This window comes from Staurois parvus, unplaced genomic scaffold (genome assembly GCF_062004578.1).
Source record: "Staurois parvus isolate SC_StPar_1 unplaced genomic scaffold, SC_StPar_1.0 ptg000689l, whole genome shotgun sequence".
NCBI lineage: Eukaryota > Metazoa > Chordata > Amphibia > Anura > Ranidae > Staurois > Staurois parvus.
This window is the reverse complement of record NW_028318485.1, coordinates 443,602-459,244: the sequence shown is the minus strand read 5'-3', so window position 1 is coordinate 459,244 and position 15,643 is coordinate 443,602. Positions and strand designations below refer to the sequence as shown.

Here is a 15,643-nt window from a genome sequence, read left to right as displayed (position 1 = left end):
GAGGTGGAGCTTTCAGAGCCCGGATAGCTCAGTCGGTAGAGCATCAGGTTTTTAATCTGATGGTCCAGGGTTCAAGTCCCTGTTCGGGTGGTAGCTTTGTCCTTGTTGTTGAGCTGCGGATAAGGTAATCTTTATGCCCATCTGCCGGAGTGCTCACTGGCCTAGAGAGAGGAAATGTCCTAAGGGATGCAAAATTCCCCCTTTCAAGGCTCTGTGAATCTAGCCCAGAAATAAAGGTGGCTGCAGGTGTTTGCCTGAACAACTGATTCCCAACAAGCCTGGTCTACGCCAGCTTTCCTGGACTCCAGTTCAGGCTTGTTATCCAGAAGGCTTTCAACAACGGGCCCAAAGCTTTCCACCTTGGCTTTTTTTTCCCCAACAGTGCAGCCGTCGGACCATATGCATTCAGTGGCCTTTGAGAACTGCTGTGGGAGAAAGCCATTTGACATCTAGGCCCCAAAACTTGACATTCTCCTTAGTCCTTTCAAATGCAAACAATGCCAGCTTAGGCGTCTTCTCTGTCACATTAGCATGCCAAGTCCCAGAATGCTCAGCGGCCCACTGGATGACACTTTTGTGTCTCACCTCAATGTCAATACCTCCTCCAAGGATGGGCAGAAATTGGCAGACACTGATTTGCTTAGTTTTGCGCAGTGGCAGTATCATAGCCAATGAGGTCCACCTGAGGCGTGATTATTGCTAATTGAAAACTAATCCCAATACCCCGCTGTGATGACTTGAAATACAGTCAGCACTGGCAATTTTTGAGAGTCTCTCAGGAGACTGAACAATATGTTTGAAACAGCAGAAAAGCAATGGCTTCTAAGATGCAGACTGAGATGTGTTAGAGTTGAGGAAGCGGGTCACGGGGCCGGGGACACTATAGAGATCTTTTGTGTCATCACGCAGCCTGCTGAGTAGAACAATATGTGATTGCCACGTCATGCTCGTTCCCCCCCACTTGCCTTTAATCCAGAGTGGACTCTACCTCATTAAATTTTTCCTTGCTTTTTCTCTGCTAGACCCTGCATCATGAGGCTAAAGGTGAACTTTCTTTATTTGTAACCCAGTCAATTAGGAAGAATACTGGAAGCGTGTTGGTCCAGGGTTAAGGAACCAGTTTGGCCGGTGTGTTTTTTGCAAGGCCCTTGTTTCCAGTGAAAGAGCATTGACCTATAAGTTACACTAAGCCAGAAACTTTCAGCGTTCTCCATCTCTACCAGACTGGACCCTATCTGCATGGTTGCAAGCTGTCCTAAAAAATGGAATGGGAGAGGACGATTGGCCAGCCGGAGTGAGCCAAATACTTGTGCATTCAGGCACACATCTCCTCTTTCTTTTGGGCGCATGGTCTTTTTCTGCCATAAAAGTGAAGTTTCAAGCAGATTGGACTGTTTTGGAGGTGCAGCTTTCAGAGCCCGGATAGCTCAGTCGGTAGAGCATCAGACTTTTAATTTGAGGGTCCAGGGTTCAAGTCCCTGTTTGGGCAGTAGCTTTGTCCTTGTTGTTGAGCTGCGGATAAGGTAATCTTTATGCCCATCTGCCGGAGTGCTCACTGGCCTAGAGAGAGGAAATGTCCTAAGGGATGCAAAATTCCCCCTTTCAAGGCTCTGTGAATCTAGCCCAGAAATAAAGGTGGCTGCAGGTGTTTGCCTGAACAACTGATTCCCAACAAGCCTGGTCTACGCCAGCTTTCCTGGACTCCAGTTCAGGCTTGTTATCCACAAAGCTTTCAACGACGGGCCCAAAGCTTTCCACCTTGGCTTTTTTTTCCCCAACAGTGCAGCCGTCGGACCATATGCATTCAGTGGCCTTTGAGAACTGCTGTGGGAGAAAGCCATTTGACATTTGACATCTAGGCCCCAAAACTTGACATTCTCCTTAGTCCTTTCAAATGCAAACAATGCCAGCTTAGGCGTCTTCTCTGTCACATTAGCATGCCAAGTCCCAGAATGCTCAGCGGCCCACTGGATGACACTTTTGTGTCTCACCTCAATGTCAATACCTCCTCCAAGGATGGGCAGAAATTGGCAGACACTGATTTGGTTAGCTTTGCGCAGTGGCAGTATCATAGCCAATGAGGTCCACCTGAGGCGTGATTATTGCTAATTGAAAACTAATCCCAATACCCCGCTGTGATGACTTGAAATACAGTCAGCACTGGCAATTTTTGAGAGTCTCTCAGGAGACTGAGCAATATGTTTGAAACAGCAGAAAAGCAATGGCTTCTAAGATGCAGACTGAGATGTGTTAGAGTTGAGGAAGCGGGTCACGGGGCCGGGGACACTATAGAGATCTTTTGTGTCATCACGCAGCCTGCTGAGTAGAACAATATGTGATTGCCACGTCATGCTCGTTCCCCCCCACTTGCCTTTAATCCAGAGTGGACTCTACCTCATTCAATTTTTCCTTGCTTTTTCTCTGCTAGACCTGGCATCATGAGGCTAAAGGTGAACTTTCTTTATTTGTAACCCAGTCAATTAGGAAGAATACTGGAAGCGTGTTGGTCCAGGGTTAAGGAACCAGTTTGGCCGGTGTGTTTTTTGCAAGGCCCTTGTTTCCAGTGAAAGAGCATTGACCTATAAGTTACACTAAGCCAGAAACTTTCAGCGTTCTCCATCTCTACCAGACTGGACCCTATCTGCATGGTTGCAAGCTGTCCTAAAAAATGGAATGGGAGAGGACGATTGGCCAGCCGGAGTGAGCCAAATACTTGTGCATTCAGGCACACATCTCCTCTTTCTTTTGGCCGAATGGTCTTTTTCTGCCATAAAAGTGAAGTTTCAAGCAGATTGGACTGTTTTGGAGGTGGAGCTTTCAGAGCCCGGATAGCTCAGTCGGTAGAGCATCAGGTTTTTAATCTGATGGTTCAGGGTTCAAGTCCCTGTTCGGGTGGTAGCTTTGTCCTTGTTGTTGAGCTGCGGATAAGGTAATCTTTATGCCCATCTGCCGGAGTGCTCACTGGCCTAGAGAGAGGAAATGTCCTAAGGGATGCAAAATTCCCCCTTTCAAGGCTCTGTGAATCTAGCCCAGAAATAAAGGTGGCTGCAGGTGTTTGCCTGAACAACTGATTCCCAACAAGCCTGGTCTACGCCAGCTTTCCTGGACTCCAGTTCAGGCTTGTTATCCAGAAGGCTTTCAACAACGGGCCCAAAGCTTTCCACCTTGGCTTTTTTTTCCCCAACAGTGCAGCCGTCGGACCATATGCATTCAGTGGCCTTTGAGAACTGCTGTGGGAGAAAGCCATTTGACATCTAGGCCCCAAAACTTGACATTCTCCTTAGTCCTTTCAAATGCAAACAATGCCAGCTTAGGCGTCTTCTCTGTCACATTAGCATGCCAAGTCCCAGAATGCTCAGCGGCCCACTGGATGACACTTTTGTGTCTCACCTCAATGTCAATACCTCCTCCAAGGATGGGCAGAAATTGGCAGACACTGATTTGCTTAGTTTTGCGCAGTGGCAGTATCATAGCCAATGAGGTCCACCTGAGGCGTGATTATTGCTAATTGAAAACTAATCCCAATACCCCGCTGTGATGACTTGAAATACAGTCAGCACTGGCAATTTTTGAGAGTCTCTCAGGAGACTGAGCAATATGTTTGAAACAGCAGAAAAGCAATGGCTTCTAAGATGCAGACTGAGATGTGTTAGAGTTGAGGAAGCGGGTCACGGGGCCGGGGACACTATAGAGATCTTTTGTGTCATCACGCAGCCTGCTGAGTAGAACAATATGTGATTGCCACGTCATGCTCGTTCCCCCCCACTTGCCTTTAATCCAGAGTGGACTCTACCTCATTCAATTTTTCCTTGCTTTTTCTCTGCTAGACCCTGCATCATGAGGCTAAAGGTGAACTTTCTTTATTTGTAACCCAGTCAATTAGGAAGAATACTGGAAGCGTGTTGGTCCAGGGTTAAGGAACCAGTTTGGCCGGTGTGTTTTTTGCAAGGCCCTTGTTTCCAGTGAAAGAGCATTGACCTATAAGTTACACTAAGCCAGAAACTTTCAGCGTTCTCCATCTCTACCAGACTGGACCCTATCTGCATGGTTGCAAGCTGTCCTAAAAAATGGAATGGGAGAGGACGATTGGCCAGCCGGAGTGAGCCAAATACTTGTGCATTCAGGCACACATCTCCTCTTTCTTTTGGCCGAATGGTCTTTTTCTGCCATAAAAGTGAAGTTTCAAGCAGATTGGACTGTTTTGGAGGTGCAGCTTTCAGAGCCCGGATAGCTCAGTCGGTAGAGCATCAGGCTTTTAATCTGAGGGTCCAGGGTTTAAGTCCCTGTTCAGGTGGTAGCTTTGTCCTTGTTGTTGAGCTGCGGATAAGGTAATCTTTATGCCCATCTGCCGGAGTGCTCACTGGCCTAGAGAGAGGAAATGTCCTAAGGGATGCAAAATTCCCCCTTTCAAGGCTCTGTGAATCTAGCCCAGAAATAAAGGTGGCTGCAGGTGTTTGCCTGAACAACTGATTCCCAACAAGCCTGGTCTACGCCAGCTTTCCTGGACTCCAGTTCAGGCTTGTTATCCACAAAGCTTTCAACGACGGGCCCAAAGCTTTCCACCTTGGCTTTTTTTTTTCCCAACAGTGCAGCCGTCGGTCCATATGCATTCAGTGGCCTTTGAGAAATGCTGTGGGAGAAAGCCATTTGACATCTAGGCCCCAAAACTTGACATTCTCCTTAGTCCTTTCAAATGCAAACAATGCCAGCTTAGGCGTCTTCTCTGTCACATTAGCATGCCAAGTCTCAGAATGCTCAGCGGCCCACTGGATGACACTTTTGTGTCTCACCTCAATGTCAATACCTTCTCCAAGGATGGGCAGAAATTGGCAGACACTGATTTGGTTAGCTTTGCGCAGTGGCAGTATCATAGCCAATGAGGTCCATCTGAGGCGTGATTATTGCTAATTGAAAACTAATCCCAATACCCCGCTGTGATGACTTGAAATACAGTCAGCACTGTCAATTTTTGAGAGTCTCTCTGGAGACTGAGCAATATGTTTGAAACAGCAGAAAAGCAATGGCTTCTAAGATGCAGACTGAGATGTGTTAGAGTTGAGGAAGCGGGTCACGGGGCCGGGGACACTATAGAGATCTTTTGTGTCATCACGCAGCCTGCTGAGTAGAACAATATGTGATTGCCACGTCATGCTCGTTCCCCCCCACTTGCCTTTAATCCAGAGTGGACTCTACCTCATTATATTTTTCCTTGCTTTTTTTCAGCTAGACCTGGCATTTCCTAAGGGATGCAAACACATCACGGCGTGCAAGGGCTCCTCCTAGACACGTTTCGTATAACAATGTGTCTACAGTAGGGGTGTTGCCATCAATGAATACGAAATGCGTCTAGAAGGAGCCTTTGCATGCTGTGATGTCACGCCTCCGGATCAGGTAGGTCCGGCGACCATCTTAATCACCCAGCTGGTCAGTGTATTAAGCAGCTTGCAAGCTGCTATTTTAAAGACACCCTCTACTTTTAAGATACTTTATGTATGTGTACATGCTCTAATTTTACTATTTACCCAATAAATACTTCTACCTAATACACTATGGGCATCTATATTTTCTGCTCCGTACCGAGCAATTAAACCCCATCCCAGGACCCCTGGTGATCCACACAGTCCAGAGGAGGGAAGCCTAAGACCAGACCCTGTTGCAGACAACCCGTTTAAGGGCCCTCTGATTGACATCTGTAATACCCACAACCACAGAGGAGGGGATCTTGTACCAAGCTGCACCCTATAGGAGACCTCCGGTTGATACATTCGATCAATGCGCATTAAGATTGCGCTTCTGGTTAGTGTGCAATCTTACTATTTCTCACCAGAGGATATATTATCTCACACTGGGATAGGAAAGAGGTTATATTGATATTTCACCTGGAACTTTTACCGTTATCCTGCATACTTACGTTTGGGGATTTCTGAATCACTTTGCCACTTTAATTGATATATTTGCTGCATTCTTATCTATTGTTCATTACATATTTTCTAGGTATGTTTGGATTTCTTATGAATTAATAGATACATTTTAATTTTTATTGATATACTCATTTTTAGCTCTGCACTGTTTTGTTTTTTTTTCTTTACAACTTACCTTTTCTTGGAGTGGATCCAGGACAACTGCGCATGTCTCGGTTTCAGTCACGATCAATCGATGATAGCAGTAGTTCTATCATCGATTGATTGTGCCTGAAACCAGGACATGCACAGTTGCTTCAGGGGAACATATCTACATGGGAGACACATCTTGCCGATACACTGGTGTCACCCCCAGGATCGTCTGCATGGAACCTATATGGAGTGACACCGGACCCGCTCCATGAAAAGGTAAGTTGTAAAGAAAGCTGACGATCCCGCAGGATGGATCAGATCCATCTTGCGGGGATCGTTGGCTTTCTTTACAACTTATCTTTTCATGGAGCGGGTCCGGTGTCTCCCTGTGAGGCCGGTGTCACCCGGTGCGGACCTCATAACCCACACCTGCCTCGGGACCCCACTGCCCCTCATATAAATCACATTCCCATATTACCTACTCTCAATCTTCTACTCCTCCTAACCTCTGGAGATATATCCCCAAACCCAGAGCCTCCATCTTTTAACTGCGCCCAACACTCCCACCACCCCACTCCGTCTAGGAGCAGCTGCAATCCACAGAACTTAGTCTCCATTCTGACTGCAACAATCTCACCTCCCTCCATGACTGCTTTATCACAAATTCCTTTAACTTCCTTGCCATTACCGTAACCTGGCTTCCTGAATCCAACACTTCTCCCCTGCTTCCATCTCTCATGGTGGCCTTCTCTGGATTCACTCCCCCAGACCCAGTGGATGGAAGCGAGGTGTTGTAGGAATCCTCCTAGTCCCACAGAGCACTTATCAGGTACTTTACCCACCTCCCTCTCTTACACTGTCCTCTTTTGAGGCACACTATATTTGTCTATTTTCTCCTGTTTCTATAAGAAATGCTGTGATCTACCAGCCCCCCTGGACTGATATCAACTTTCCTTGATGACTTCTCTACCTGGCTACCCTACTTTCTCTTCTGAAATCCCCGCAATTATTGTCAGTGACTTTAACATCCCTGTTAATACCAATACTCCCGCTCCTTCCAAACTTCTTAGTCTAGCTTCCTCTTTTGACCTGAAAAAATAGATACAGGCTTCTACTCACTGCAATGGCAACACCCTTGACCTTGTATTCTCCTATCTATGCACTCCATGCAACCTCTCAAACAATCCTCTCCCACTCTCTGATCACCACCTTATTAGTTTCACTCTCTTCCTGTTTTCCACCTCTTCTCCTTCCAACCACCTAACAGTTACCCGTAGAAAACTTCAGCACCTCAACCCTTCTCTACTGTACTCTGCTACTGACTAACTCTATGACAAAATCTCATCCCTGTCCTGCCCCAATCTAGCCACTTCTGTCTACAACAGCTCAATGTCATCCTCCTAGACAAGCATACCCCCCTAACTACACACAGAATCAGGCCCCAACCCCTACAACCCTGGCAAACAGATGACACCAGAAGTCTCAAAAAACTTAGCCGTGCTCTTGAGCATCTGTGGTGTAAGATTAATTCTCAGAAAGAGTTCAACCAATAAAAATCTGCCCTCCAAGCAGGACCATGCTGGGCCCAATGTAATATATATAAAGCCCAGATTGTATTATCTCTGGCCTCACGGCTCACTATCAAACCAGTCTGATCCGAGTGAACTAGGTCTACAACAGGGTCCTGTAGGCGAACTGCAAGAATTTTTGCCAACAGCTTAGTATCAGAATTCGGTAAGGAAATGGGCCTAAAGTTAGCACAATATTGAGGGTCTTTGCCTGGCTTTGGCAATATGGTGATATGGGCCAGTAGAGCCTCTGGAGGCAATGGGTTATTAGTGGTGATAGAGTTAAGATAACTACAAAGTGGACTGGCTAGGTTCGAAAATAATTTCTTATAATATTGATTAGTGAAGCCATCTGGTCCTGGACTTTTGCTCAAGGGAAGGGCAATAATATGAAGGGAGAACACATGGAAAGTGTAGTTCTGTATGTAAGTCTGTATAGTAGTGTTCTGAGTCACCTTATCCACAGTACAGAGAGCGGTAGGGAGGTTGTAAAAAGAGGCATAGAACTGTTGAAACAGTCCAGCGATAGCATGAGTGTGCTCCACCCGTCCAGTCTGTGTTGTCTAGCCATGAACATGATGTAAGGCCTGCTGTTTTTTTTTAATTGTCTAGCCAGGAGGCGATCGCATTTGTTCCCATGTTCAAAGAAGTGGTGGGCATAGCAGCTAAGTTTTTTCCTGGCTCTACGGTCCAAGCACTGAGAGCGCGTGGTGAGTAAGGTTTCCTGAGCATCCAAAGGGTCAAAGTGTGTTTTACGTTTAATTTCTAGAACATGAATTTTATCCAACAAGTCCACAATCTCCCTCTGTTTTTCCTTTTTAATCCAAAAACCATGGGCTATCATTTCACCCAAGATCACAACTTTGTGACCTTTCCAAATCGCCTGTGTGGACATGTCTCCAGAGGAATTAGTTTCGAAGCAAAATTGTAGGGAGCGAGAGACCGCTTCGAAAACATCTGGGTCATCCAGCAAGTTCTCATTAAGTCTCCACACCTATTCAGTCTGGTAAGCAGCTGGGGGTGAAAGGATAAGGTCACAGGAGAGTGATCGTAGATTGTTATGGAACCAATTGACGAGGAAACCACATTACACAGATAAAACTGGTAAAAAAAAGAAGATCTAGGCGTGAGTGAGAATCATGTATCTTTGAATAATAGCTGAAGTCCTTATCTAGGGTATGCGTCACCCGCCAGCTGTCCACCAGGTGAAGAGCACACGAAAGCTGTTTCATATGCTTTAGCACACGGTAGAATAAAGATGTTTTGCCGTAAGACGTGTCCAGACAAGGGTCCAGAACAATATTAAAATCACCCCCGAGAATCACCACACCTTCCCTAAAGTCCATCGATTTTTTTAAGGTGGTGGATGTGAAATTAACAGTGTGGGAATTCAGGGCATAAAACACTGCAAAGGTATATTTATGACCATGTATTAAACCTTTAAGAAATAGAAAATGGCCCTCTGGATCAATTTGCTGAGATAGAAGAGAGAATGGGCAGGACTTCTTGATAGCTATCGAAGCCCCCCTGGCGTTAGCAATAGGGGATGTACTATGATACCATTGTCACAAGAGGCATGTGGGGAATAGATTTGGCAGTGAAGTGCATCTTCTGCAAGAATATAACATCTGGGGACAGGTGACGCAATTCTTGCCAAAGGCAACCCCTCTTCTGTGGGAAACAGAGCCCCAGAACCAGGGGCGGACTGAGCATTTGGAAACTCGGACACTGCCTGAGGGCCCGGGTTCAGTAGGGGGCCCCATGAGATGCCCCTGGTACTTTTTCATAGGCTTTTTTGAGTTTTGGCAAGGCCAAAGGGGTCCCATGATTCTCTATTGCCCGGGGGCCCCATGAGTTGTCAGTCTTCCCCTGCCCAGAACATTATAGGACAAGATATTCAATTTGCTAGCCATGGTAACAGCATAAAAGGGGAAGCACAACTGACAGCATATAGTATACTACTCCTCCAGATCACGTTGACTGCACGCAGGGCATCTAGCAGGGGCGAACAGTGTGCCTTTACATGAGAGTCCTCCTGAACAAATCTGGGAAAAGGGCTATGTTGGCCCCATCAAAATCGATATGTGGCAAATTGCTTTTTTCACAGAATATCTATGCACTTTGCAAATAATGTCCCATGGTTTATCTGCAGCTTGAAGAACAGGCAGCAGGGCTCTATGGACCCCATCTAATTCAATTGGTTCAGGAGCAGAGTCGCCCAGGACTTTGTGAAACATGCCTTGCACAGAAGGCAACAGGTCAGGTGTGCAGGTCGCCTCAGGAAGACCACGAATACGGATATTCTGCCTCCTATCCCTGTTCTCATGGTCATCCAATTGGTCTAATAAGGAGCTAAATACATCTTCATGGTGTATAACAGTCTCCTGTAAACTAGTAATAGTCTGCAGAATTTCTTCATGATTCGTCTCCAAAGCCTCCACTCTATTCCCCAGGGCCACAGTATCCTCCATGATCCTTCTATAGCCTGCTTGTATGATAGCTCCACTGTTGCAAAGAGTTGTTGAACGTCCGCCTTAGTAGGGAGAGCTGTAATATGTTCCCTGATGTCCCAGTCAGCGTCTGCGGTGTCAAGCTCCGCTGGAGGGGGAGACCTGTCCACTGAGGGGGAGGGAGATGAGGGACTAGGGCACAGTACCTGCAAGGAGATCGATGGTGCAGGAGAGCCGCCACTGTGAGCAGGGGAGGAGTGCTGTGAGGCCTCGTGTCCAGGTGCCATCTTGGCTGCAACTCTGGACCCGGCTGGGTGCGGGATAAAAAACGTTTGGAGTCTGCCTGCCCGTGATCTGCCATCTCCGGGAGGGATGAAGTGTGGTGTTCGGAAGGCATAAGCTGGGAGAGCAGGGAGGCCAGAGATCTCTGCTGTGCAGAGGAATATTCTCAGGGCCACCGCAGCTCAGAGCCCTGACATCATCACACTATGCCATTCAGGCCACACACCACTTACCCCCTGATACTTCTCAAGAGCTTTGCTGAAGACACTTCTGTATTTTGTTCTGTGCCTAAAAACCTGCTGTGCATTTGGCATAGGGTGTCTATTTATCAGATAGTGTTTATTTGGTTGTTGTATATAATGGGGGGTACAACAGGAAATGCTGGAATACATAAAAGTGGAGAAAGTTAAAGGGCACATAAAATTCCCATATAGGCAAGAATAGAGTCCAAATAGAGAAAACATTCCACTGTTGGACTATACAAGAACTTTAGGAAGCCAGGAGCTCCATCTATAACGTGTCATTGTTGTGACTAACCATACAAAGCTGGACTCCTGCCAAGCTGTATCTTTTAATTTGCAATATAGAAAGAAAGAGCTAAAATCTTTTGTCCCAGTAAAAAGATAAGTTCACTTTTTGTAACATGTTACATGTTACACCCACATTCAGGGTGTAACATGTAACATATGCACTGGCCCCCATACCCCTCCCCCCCAGTCCATGTTTAGACAGCTAACGGGGGATATTTTCCCCAGCTTGATGTCACCAACTAAAAAAAAATCGTTACCCTTTTGGGTTTCTGCTTGACTGGCCGAGTCATTCATTCAAAATGTTCTGTGAATAGGAAACTGCAAGTCCTAACAGTCCTCACGGCTGTCCATTAATAGCCCTCAATGAACTACCAGAGAGCTGTTGATTGCTGTAGGTAGTTCATTGAGCTTCCTGTCAGAGTGTAGCTGGCTTCCCGTATTGGAGGTATGGGTAGACAGATACACAAACAGTCTGCAGGACCATGGTATCATACCCATGATCTTTCGATCTTTTGGTGCAATTCTTCACAGGTCCCTAACAAAAAAAAACAAAAAAATGCTTTTTTTTTACCTGCAAAAAAATGTGCATTTTTAATATTTTGTTTGAAGGTGAAGTTTAAATAAATCAAAATTCAGACTTTTTATACATGGTTTGAGATCATTCATTTCAATTTACCGTATTTTCCGGCATATAAGACAACTTTTTACCCCTTGAAAATCTTCTCAAAAGTCGGGGGTCGTCTTATACGTCGGTATACGGCATACTGACAATTTTTAGGGGGGTGGCGCGGTGCTGCCGCCGCCCCCCCCCTTCCAACGGAAGGGACACTAAGTACAGGGGTGGGCAGGGGCTGCTGTCTCTTACCTGGCTTCGGTCCCATGACGATCCGGTCCAGGAAGCGCGGCTGCTCCTTCATTCGGTTCGGCCACTGGATGTTCGTGCGGCTGCTCGGCTCCGCCTCCTCACCGGTGATTGGCCGCCAGAACTGTAGCTCAGGAAAGGCACACAGGCGGCCAATCACCGGAGAGGAGGCGGAGCCGAGTGGCCCCGCAAAAATCGAGTGAAGGAACGGACGGTAAGTGTGCCGTGCAGAGGTGCTGCTGCAGCCACATATGCTGGCTGCAGCAGCACCATACTAGAACAGGTGTAATTGGTGTCAGTGGGAGGAATAGTGCCCCATCATTGGTGTCACTGATACCAATGATGGGGCATTATTCCTCTCACTGACACCAATGATGGGGCACTTTTCCTCCCCCCCACTGACACCAACGATGGGGCACTATTCCCCCCCCACTGACACCAATGATGGGGCACTATTCCTCCCACTGACACCAACGATGGGGCACTTTTCCTCCCCCTCCACTGACACCAACGATGAGGCACTATTCCCCCCCCCACTGACACCAATGATGGGGCGCTATTCCTCCCACTGACACCAATGATGGGGTGCTATTCCTCCCACTGACACCAATGTTGGGACACTATTCCTCCCACTGACACCAATGATGGGGCGCTATTCCTCCCACTGACACCAATGTTGGGACACTATTCCTCCCACTGACACCAATGTTGGGACACTATTCCTCCCACTGACACTAATGATGGGGCATGATTCCTCCCACTGACACCAAAGATGGGGCACTATTCCCCCCACTGATACTAATGATGGGGCACTATTCCTGCCACTGATACCAATGATGGGGCACGATTCCTCCCACTGACACCAATGATGGGGCACAATTCCTCCCACTGACACCAATGATGGGGCGCTATTCCTCCCACTGACACCAATGATGGGGTGCTATTCCTCCCACTGACACCAATGTTGGGACACTATTCCTCCCACTGACACCAATGTTAGGACACTATTCCTCCCACTGACACCAATGTTAGGACACTATTCCTCCCACTGACACCAATGTTGGGACAATATTCCTCCCACTGACACCAATGTTGGGACACTAGTCCTCCCAATGACACCAGTGTTGGGACACTATTTCTCCCACTGACAGCAATGATGGGGCACGATTCCTCCCACTGACACCAAAGATGGGGCACTATTCCCCCCACTGATACTAATGATGGGGCACTATTCCTGCCACTGATACCAATGATGGGGCACGATTCCTCCCACTGACACCAATGATGGGGCACGATTCCTCCCACTGACACCAATGATGGGGCGCTATTCCTCCCACTGACACCAATGATAGGGTGCTCTTCCTCCCACTGACACCAATGATGGGGCACGATTCGTCGCTCTGACACCAATGATGGGGCACTTTTCCTCCCACTAATACCAATGATGGGGCACTATTCCTCCCACTAATACCAATGATGGGACACTATTCCTCCCACTGACACCAATGATGAGGCACTATTCCTCCCACTGACACCAATGATGGGGCACGATTCTTCCCACTGGTCTGCATTGGAAGAGGGGTAGTCTTATACGGCGAGTATAGCCCAAACACTACATTTTAACAGGAAAAGTAGGGGGTCGTCTTATACGTTGGAAAATACGGTAAATAATTGAAACCAAAGCCTTAGTGATTTTTATAAGTACACACTTTATTTTGTACGCATTAAAGTACATTCACAATTTATTCATATTTTTGTACATCTAATTCTAATTTTGTACATCTAATGAATTCCAGTCTAATTATTTTAGAGCATTCTCATGAATTTTCTGATGTTAGTCCAGGTGGGTAAGTTTTATAAAATACTTGTAATAATCCAGATTTTGAAATAGCTTCATTTCTTTTGAAGAGTTTTTGATGTTGGATCAAAGTTTTACTGCATTTCAAATTTTTTACCACCCTCTTGAAAAGTTCTGCCTTTTACGAGAAAATCCTGTCCGTATCTTCACAAGACTTCTCTCCTGTGTGAATTCTCTGGTGTCAAATAAGATGTCCGATTTGTGAGAAGCATTTGTCACATTCTAAACGTCCAATCGACTTTTCACCAGACAGGAAGTGGGGAGAACTTTCAAACAGCAAGATATATTGAACCAATCTGAAATGCACATGCATCCTTGACAAACTGGCCTTTGATCCAAGAACAGTGTTGAGCGCGTTGCAAAATGTGTTTACTGTATATTGCATATCACGAATATTCCTTTTTTTCTTGTGTTCCTTTTTATCATATATCGCATTCAGAAAACAAAAATACCTTCCATTTTGTGTAGTGACCTTTGGTGCTCCATAAGATTTGCCTTGTTTGAAAAATACTTGTCACAATCTGAACATTTAAATGGCTTCACTCCTGTGTGGACCCTCTGGTGTCGAGTAAGATTAGACTTTTGTGAGAAGCACATGTCACATTGAGGGCATGAATATGGCTTCTCTCCGGTGTGGACCATTTGGTGATGTATAAGATTTGTCTTGTTTGAGAAACTCTTGTCACACACACCACATCTAAATGGCTTCTCTCCTGTGTGAATTCTTTGGTGTCGAGTAAGATTAGACTTTTCTGAGAAACACTTGTCACATTCTAAACATCTAAACAGTGTCTCATCTTTGTTAGTCTTCTGGTATTTATGAATACTGCAGCCTCGAGAGAAACATTTAAGCATCTTTTCCCCTTTGCCAATCTTTTGGTGTTTAGCAAGATGCTGCTTTTGTGAGAAGCATTGGTTACATTCTGAACATTTATATGGCTTCTCTCCCGTGTGAATCTTCTGGTGTTGAGCAAGATTAGATTTCCGTAAGAAGCACTTGTCACATTCTGAACATTTAAATGGCTTCTCTCCTGTATGAGTATTCTGGTGTGCAACAAGACTAAGCTTATGAGAGAAGCGTTTGTCACAATGTAAACATTTAAAAGGTTTCTCTCCGGTGTGAATTCTCTGGTGAATGATTAGTGTTTCTTTTCTTGAAAAATCCTGATGACATTCGGAGCAAGAAAATGGCTTTTCTCCTGTGTGAATTTTCTTGTGCTGAGTAAGAGTAATTCTTTGTGAAAAACAATTGTCACATTCTGAACATTTAAATGGTTTCTCCCCAGTGTGAATTCTTTTGTGATCTCTGAGGCTTGATCTCAAAGTAAAACGTTTCTGGCACTCAGAGCACTGATATGGCTTCTCTCTTACTTGACTCATGATGTATTGATGAAAATCTCTTTAGCTTGGGTATATTTTTCACAGCAGAAGATGAATGGTAACTTCTTAATTCTCCTAAATGAAAAATAAAAATAAATGTTTAAACAGAGCCATGATATTATTAACAGAGTGAAATGAGAATTCATTCAGCCCACAATGAATGTAAAGCATGAAATTAATTTTTTTCTTACAAGGTATAGATAGATGCCATTTTTGTCATTTAAACCATTTCCCATCTATGGTTTATCAATATGGTGACAGACAACTATTTTCATGTAGTAAGAACTGAGAGATTAGATAATCATACCCGCTAGACTAGGCATTCAGAACTGCTTATCTATCCATCACAAAACCAACTTTCCAAACCAAAATCCCTAGTGGTTTTCACAGATGAGAGGATGAGACTGATTGAGAATTTTATTCTATCACTGGAAAAATTCAACAAAATGTCTCTATTTTGGTAAAATGAGCTGCTGTCAATAGGAAAGGTAAAAATAGGTTAATTTTGGAGCTATGTTTTGAGAATGCAATGCAAATAAAATGGCTTCTGATTATTTGGAAATAATTTGCCAATCATGACTTTTTCTTTTGCCACAAAATTTCACCTCTTTTAGCTATGGTGTTATGTTATGTTAGCCTGATTATTGCCTATTTATTGTA

General features: G+C 45.4%; 1 protein-coding gene and 5 non-coding genes across 6 annotated transcripts; 5 read left to right on the top strand and 1 right to left on the bottom strand.

Annotated features, from left to right (window-relative positions):
- Nucleotides 1-642: 642 nt before the first annotated feature.
- On the top strand, nucleotides 643-783 carry LOC149446805 (U4 spliceosomal RNA). The gene has a single exon (XR_016306169.1). It is a non-coding gene; the product is annotated as a U4 spliceosomal RNA (small nuclear RNA).
- Nucleotides 784-1,416: 633 nt separating this feature from the next.
- On the top strand, nucleotides 1,417-1,489 carry TRNAK-UUU (transfer RNA lysine (anticodon UUU)). The gene has a single exon. It is a non-coding gene; the product is annotated as a tRNA-Lys (tRNA).
- A 559-nt stretch (nucleotides 1,490-2,048) lies between these two features.
- LOC149446803 (U4 spliceosomal RNA) lies at nucleotides 2,049-2,189 on the top strand. The gene has a single exon (XR_016306204.1). It is a non-coding gene; the product is annotated as a U4 spliceosomal RNA (small nuclear RNA).
- Nucleotides 2,190-3,447: 1,258 nt separating this feature from the next.
- On the top strand, nucleotides 3,448-3,588 carry LOC149446802 (U4 spliceosomal RNA). The gene has a single exon (XR_016306168.1). It is a non-coding gene; the product is annotated as a U4 spliceosomal RNA (small nuclear RNA).
- Nucleotides 3,589-4,847: 1,259 nt separating this feature from the next.
- LOC149446801 (U4 spliceosomal RNA) lies at nucleotides 4,848-4,988 on the top strand. The gene has a single exon (XR_016306178.1). It is a non-coding gene; the product is annotated as a U4 spliceosomal RNA (small nuclear RNA).
- Nucleotides 4,989-14,038: 9,050 nt separating this feature from the next.
- LOC149446800 (uncharacterized) lies at nucleotides 14,039-14,983 on the bottom strand. Its single transcript, XM_089652627.1, has one exon. It carries the CDS (start codon nucleotides 14,981-14,983, stop codon nucleotides 14,039-14,041), a length of 945 nt encoding a protein of 314 aa, XP_089508753.1.
- Nucleotides 14,984-15,643: the final 660 nt, after the last annotated feature.

Excerpts from the sequence above, each read along its gene's own strand:
- LOC149446800 (XM_089652627.1), bottom strand. The coding sequence starts at position 14,983 with ATGAGTCAAGTAAGAGAGAAGCCATATCAGTGCTCTGAGTGCCAGAAA.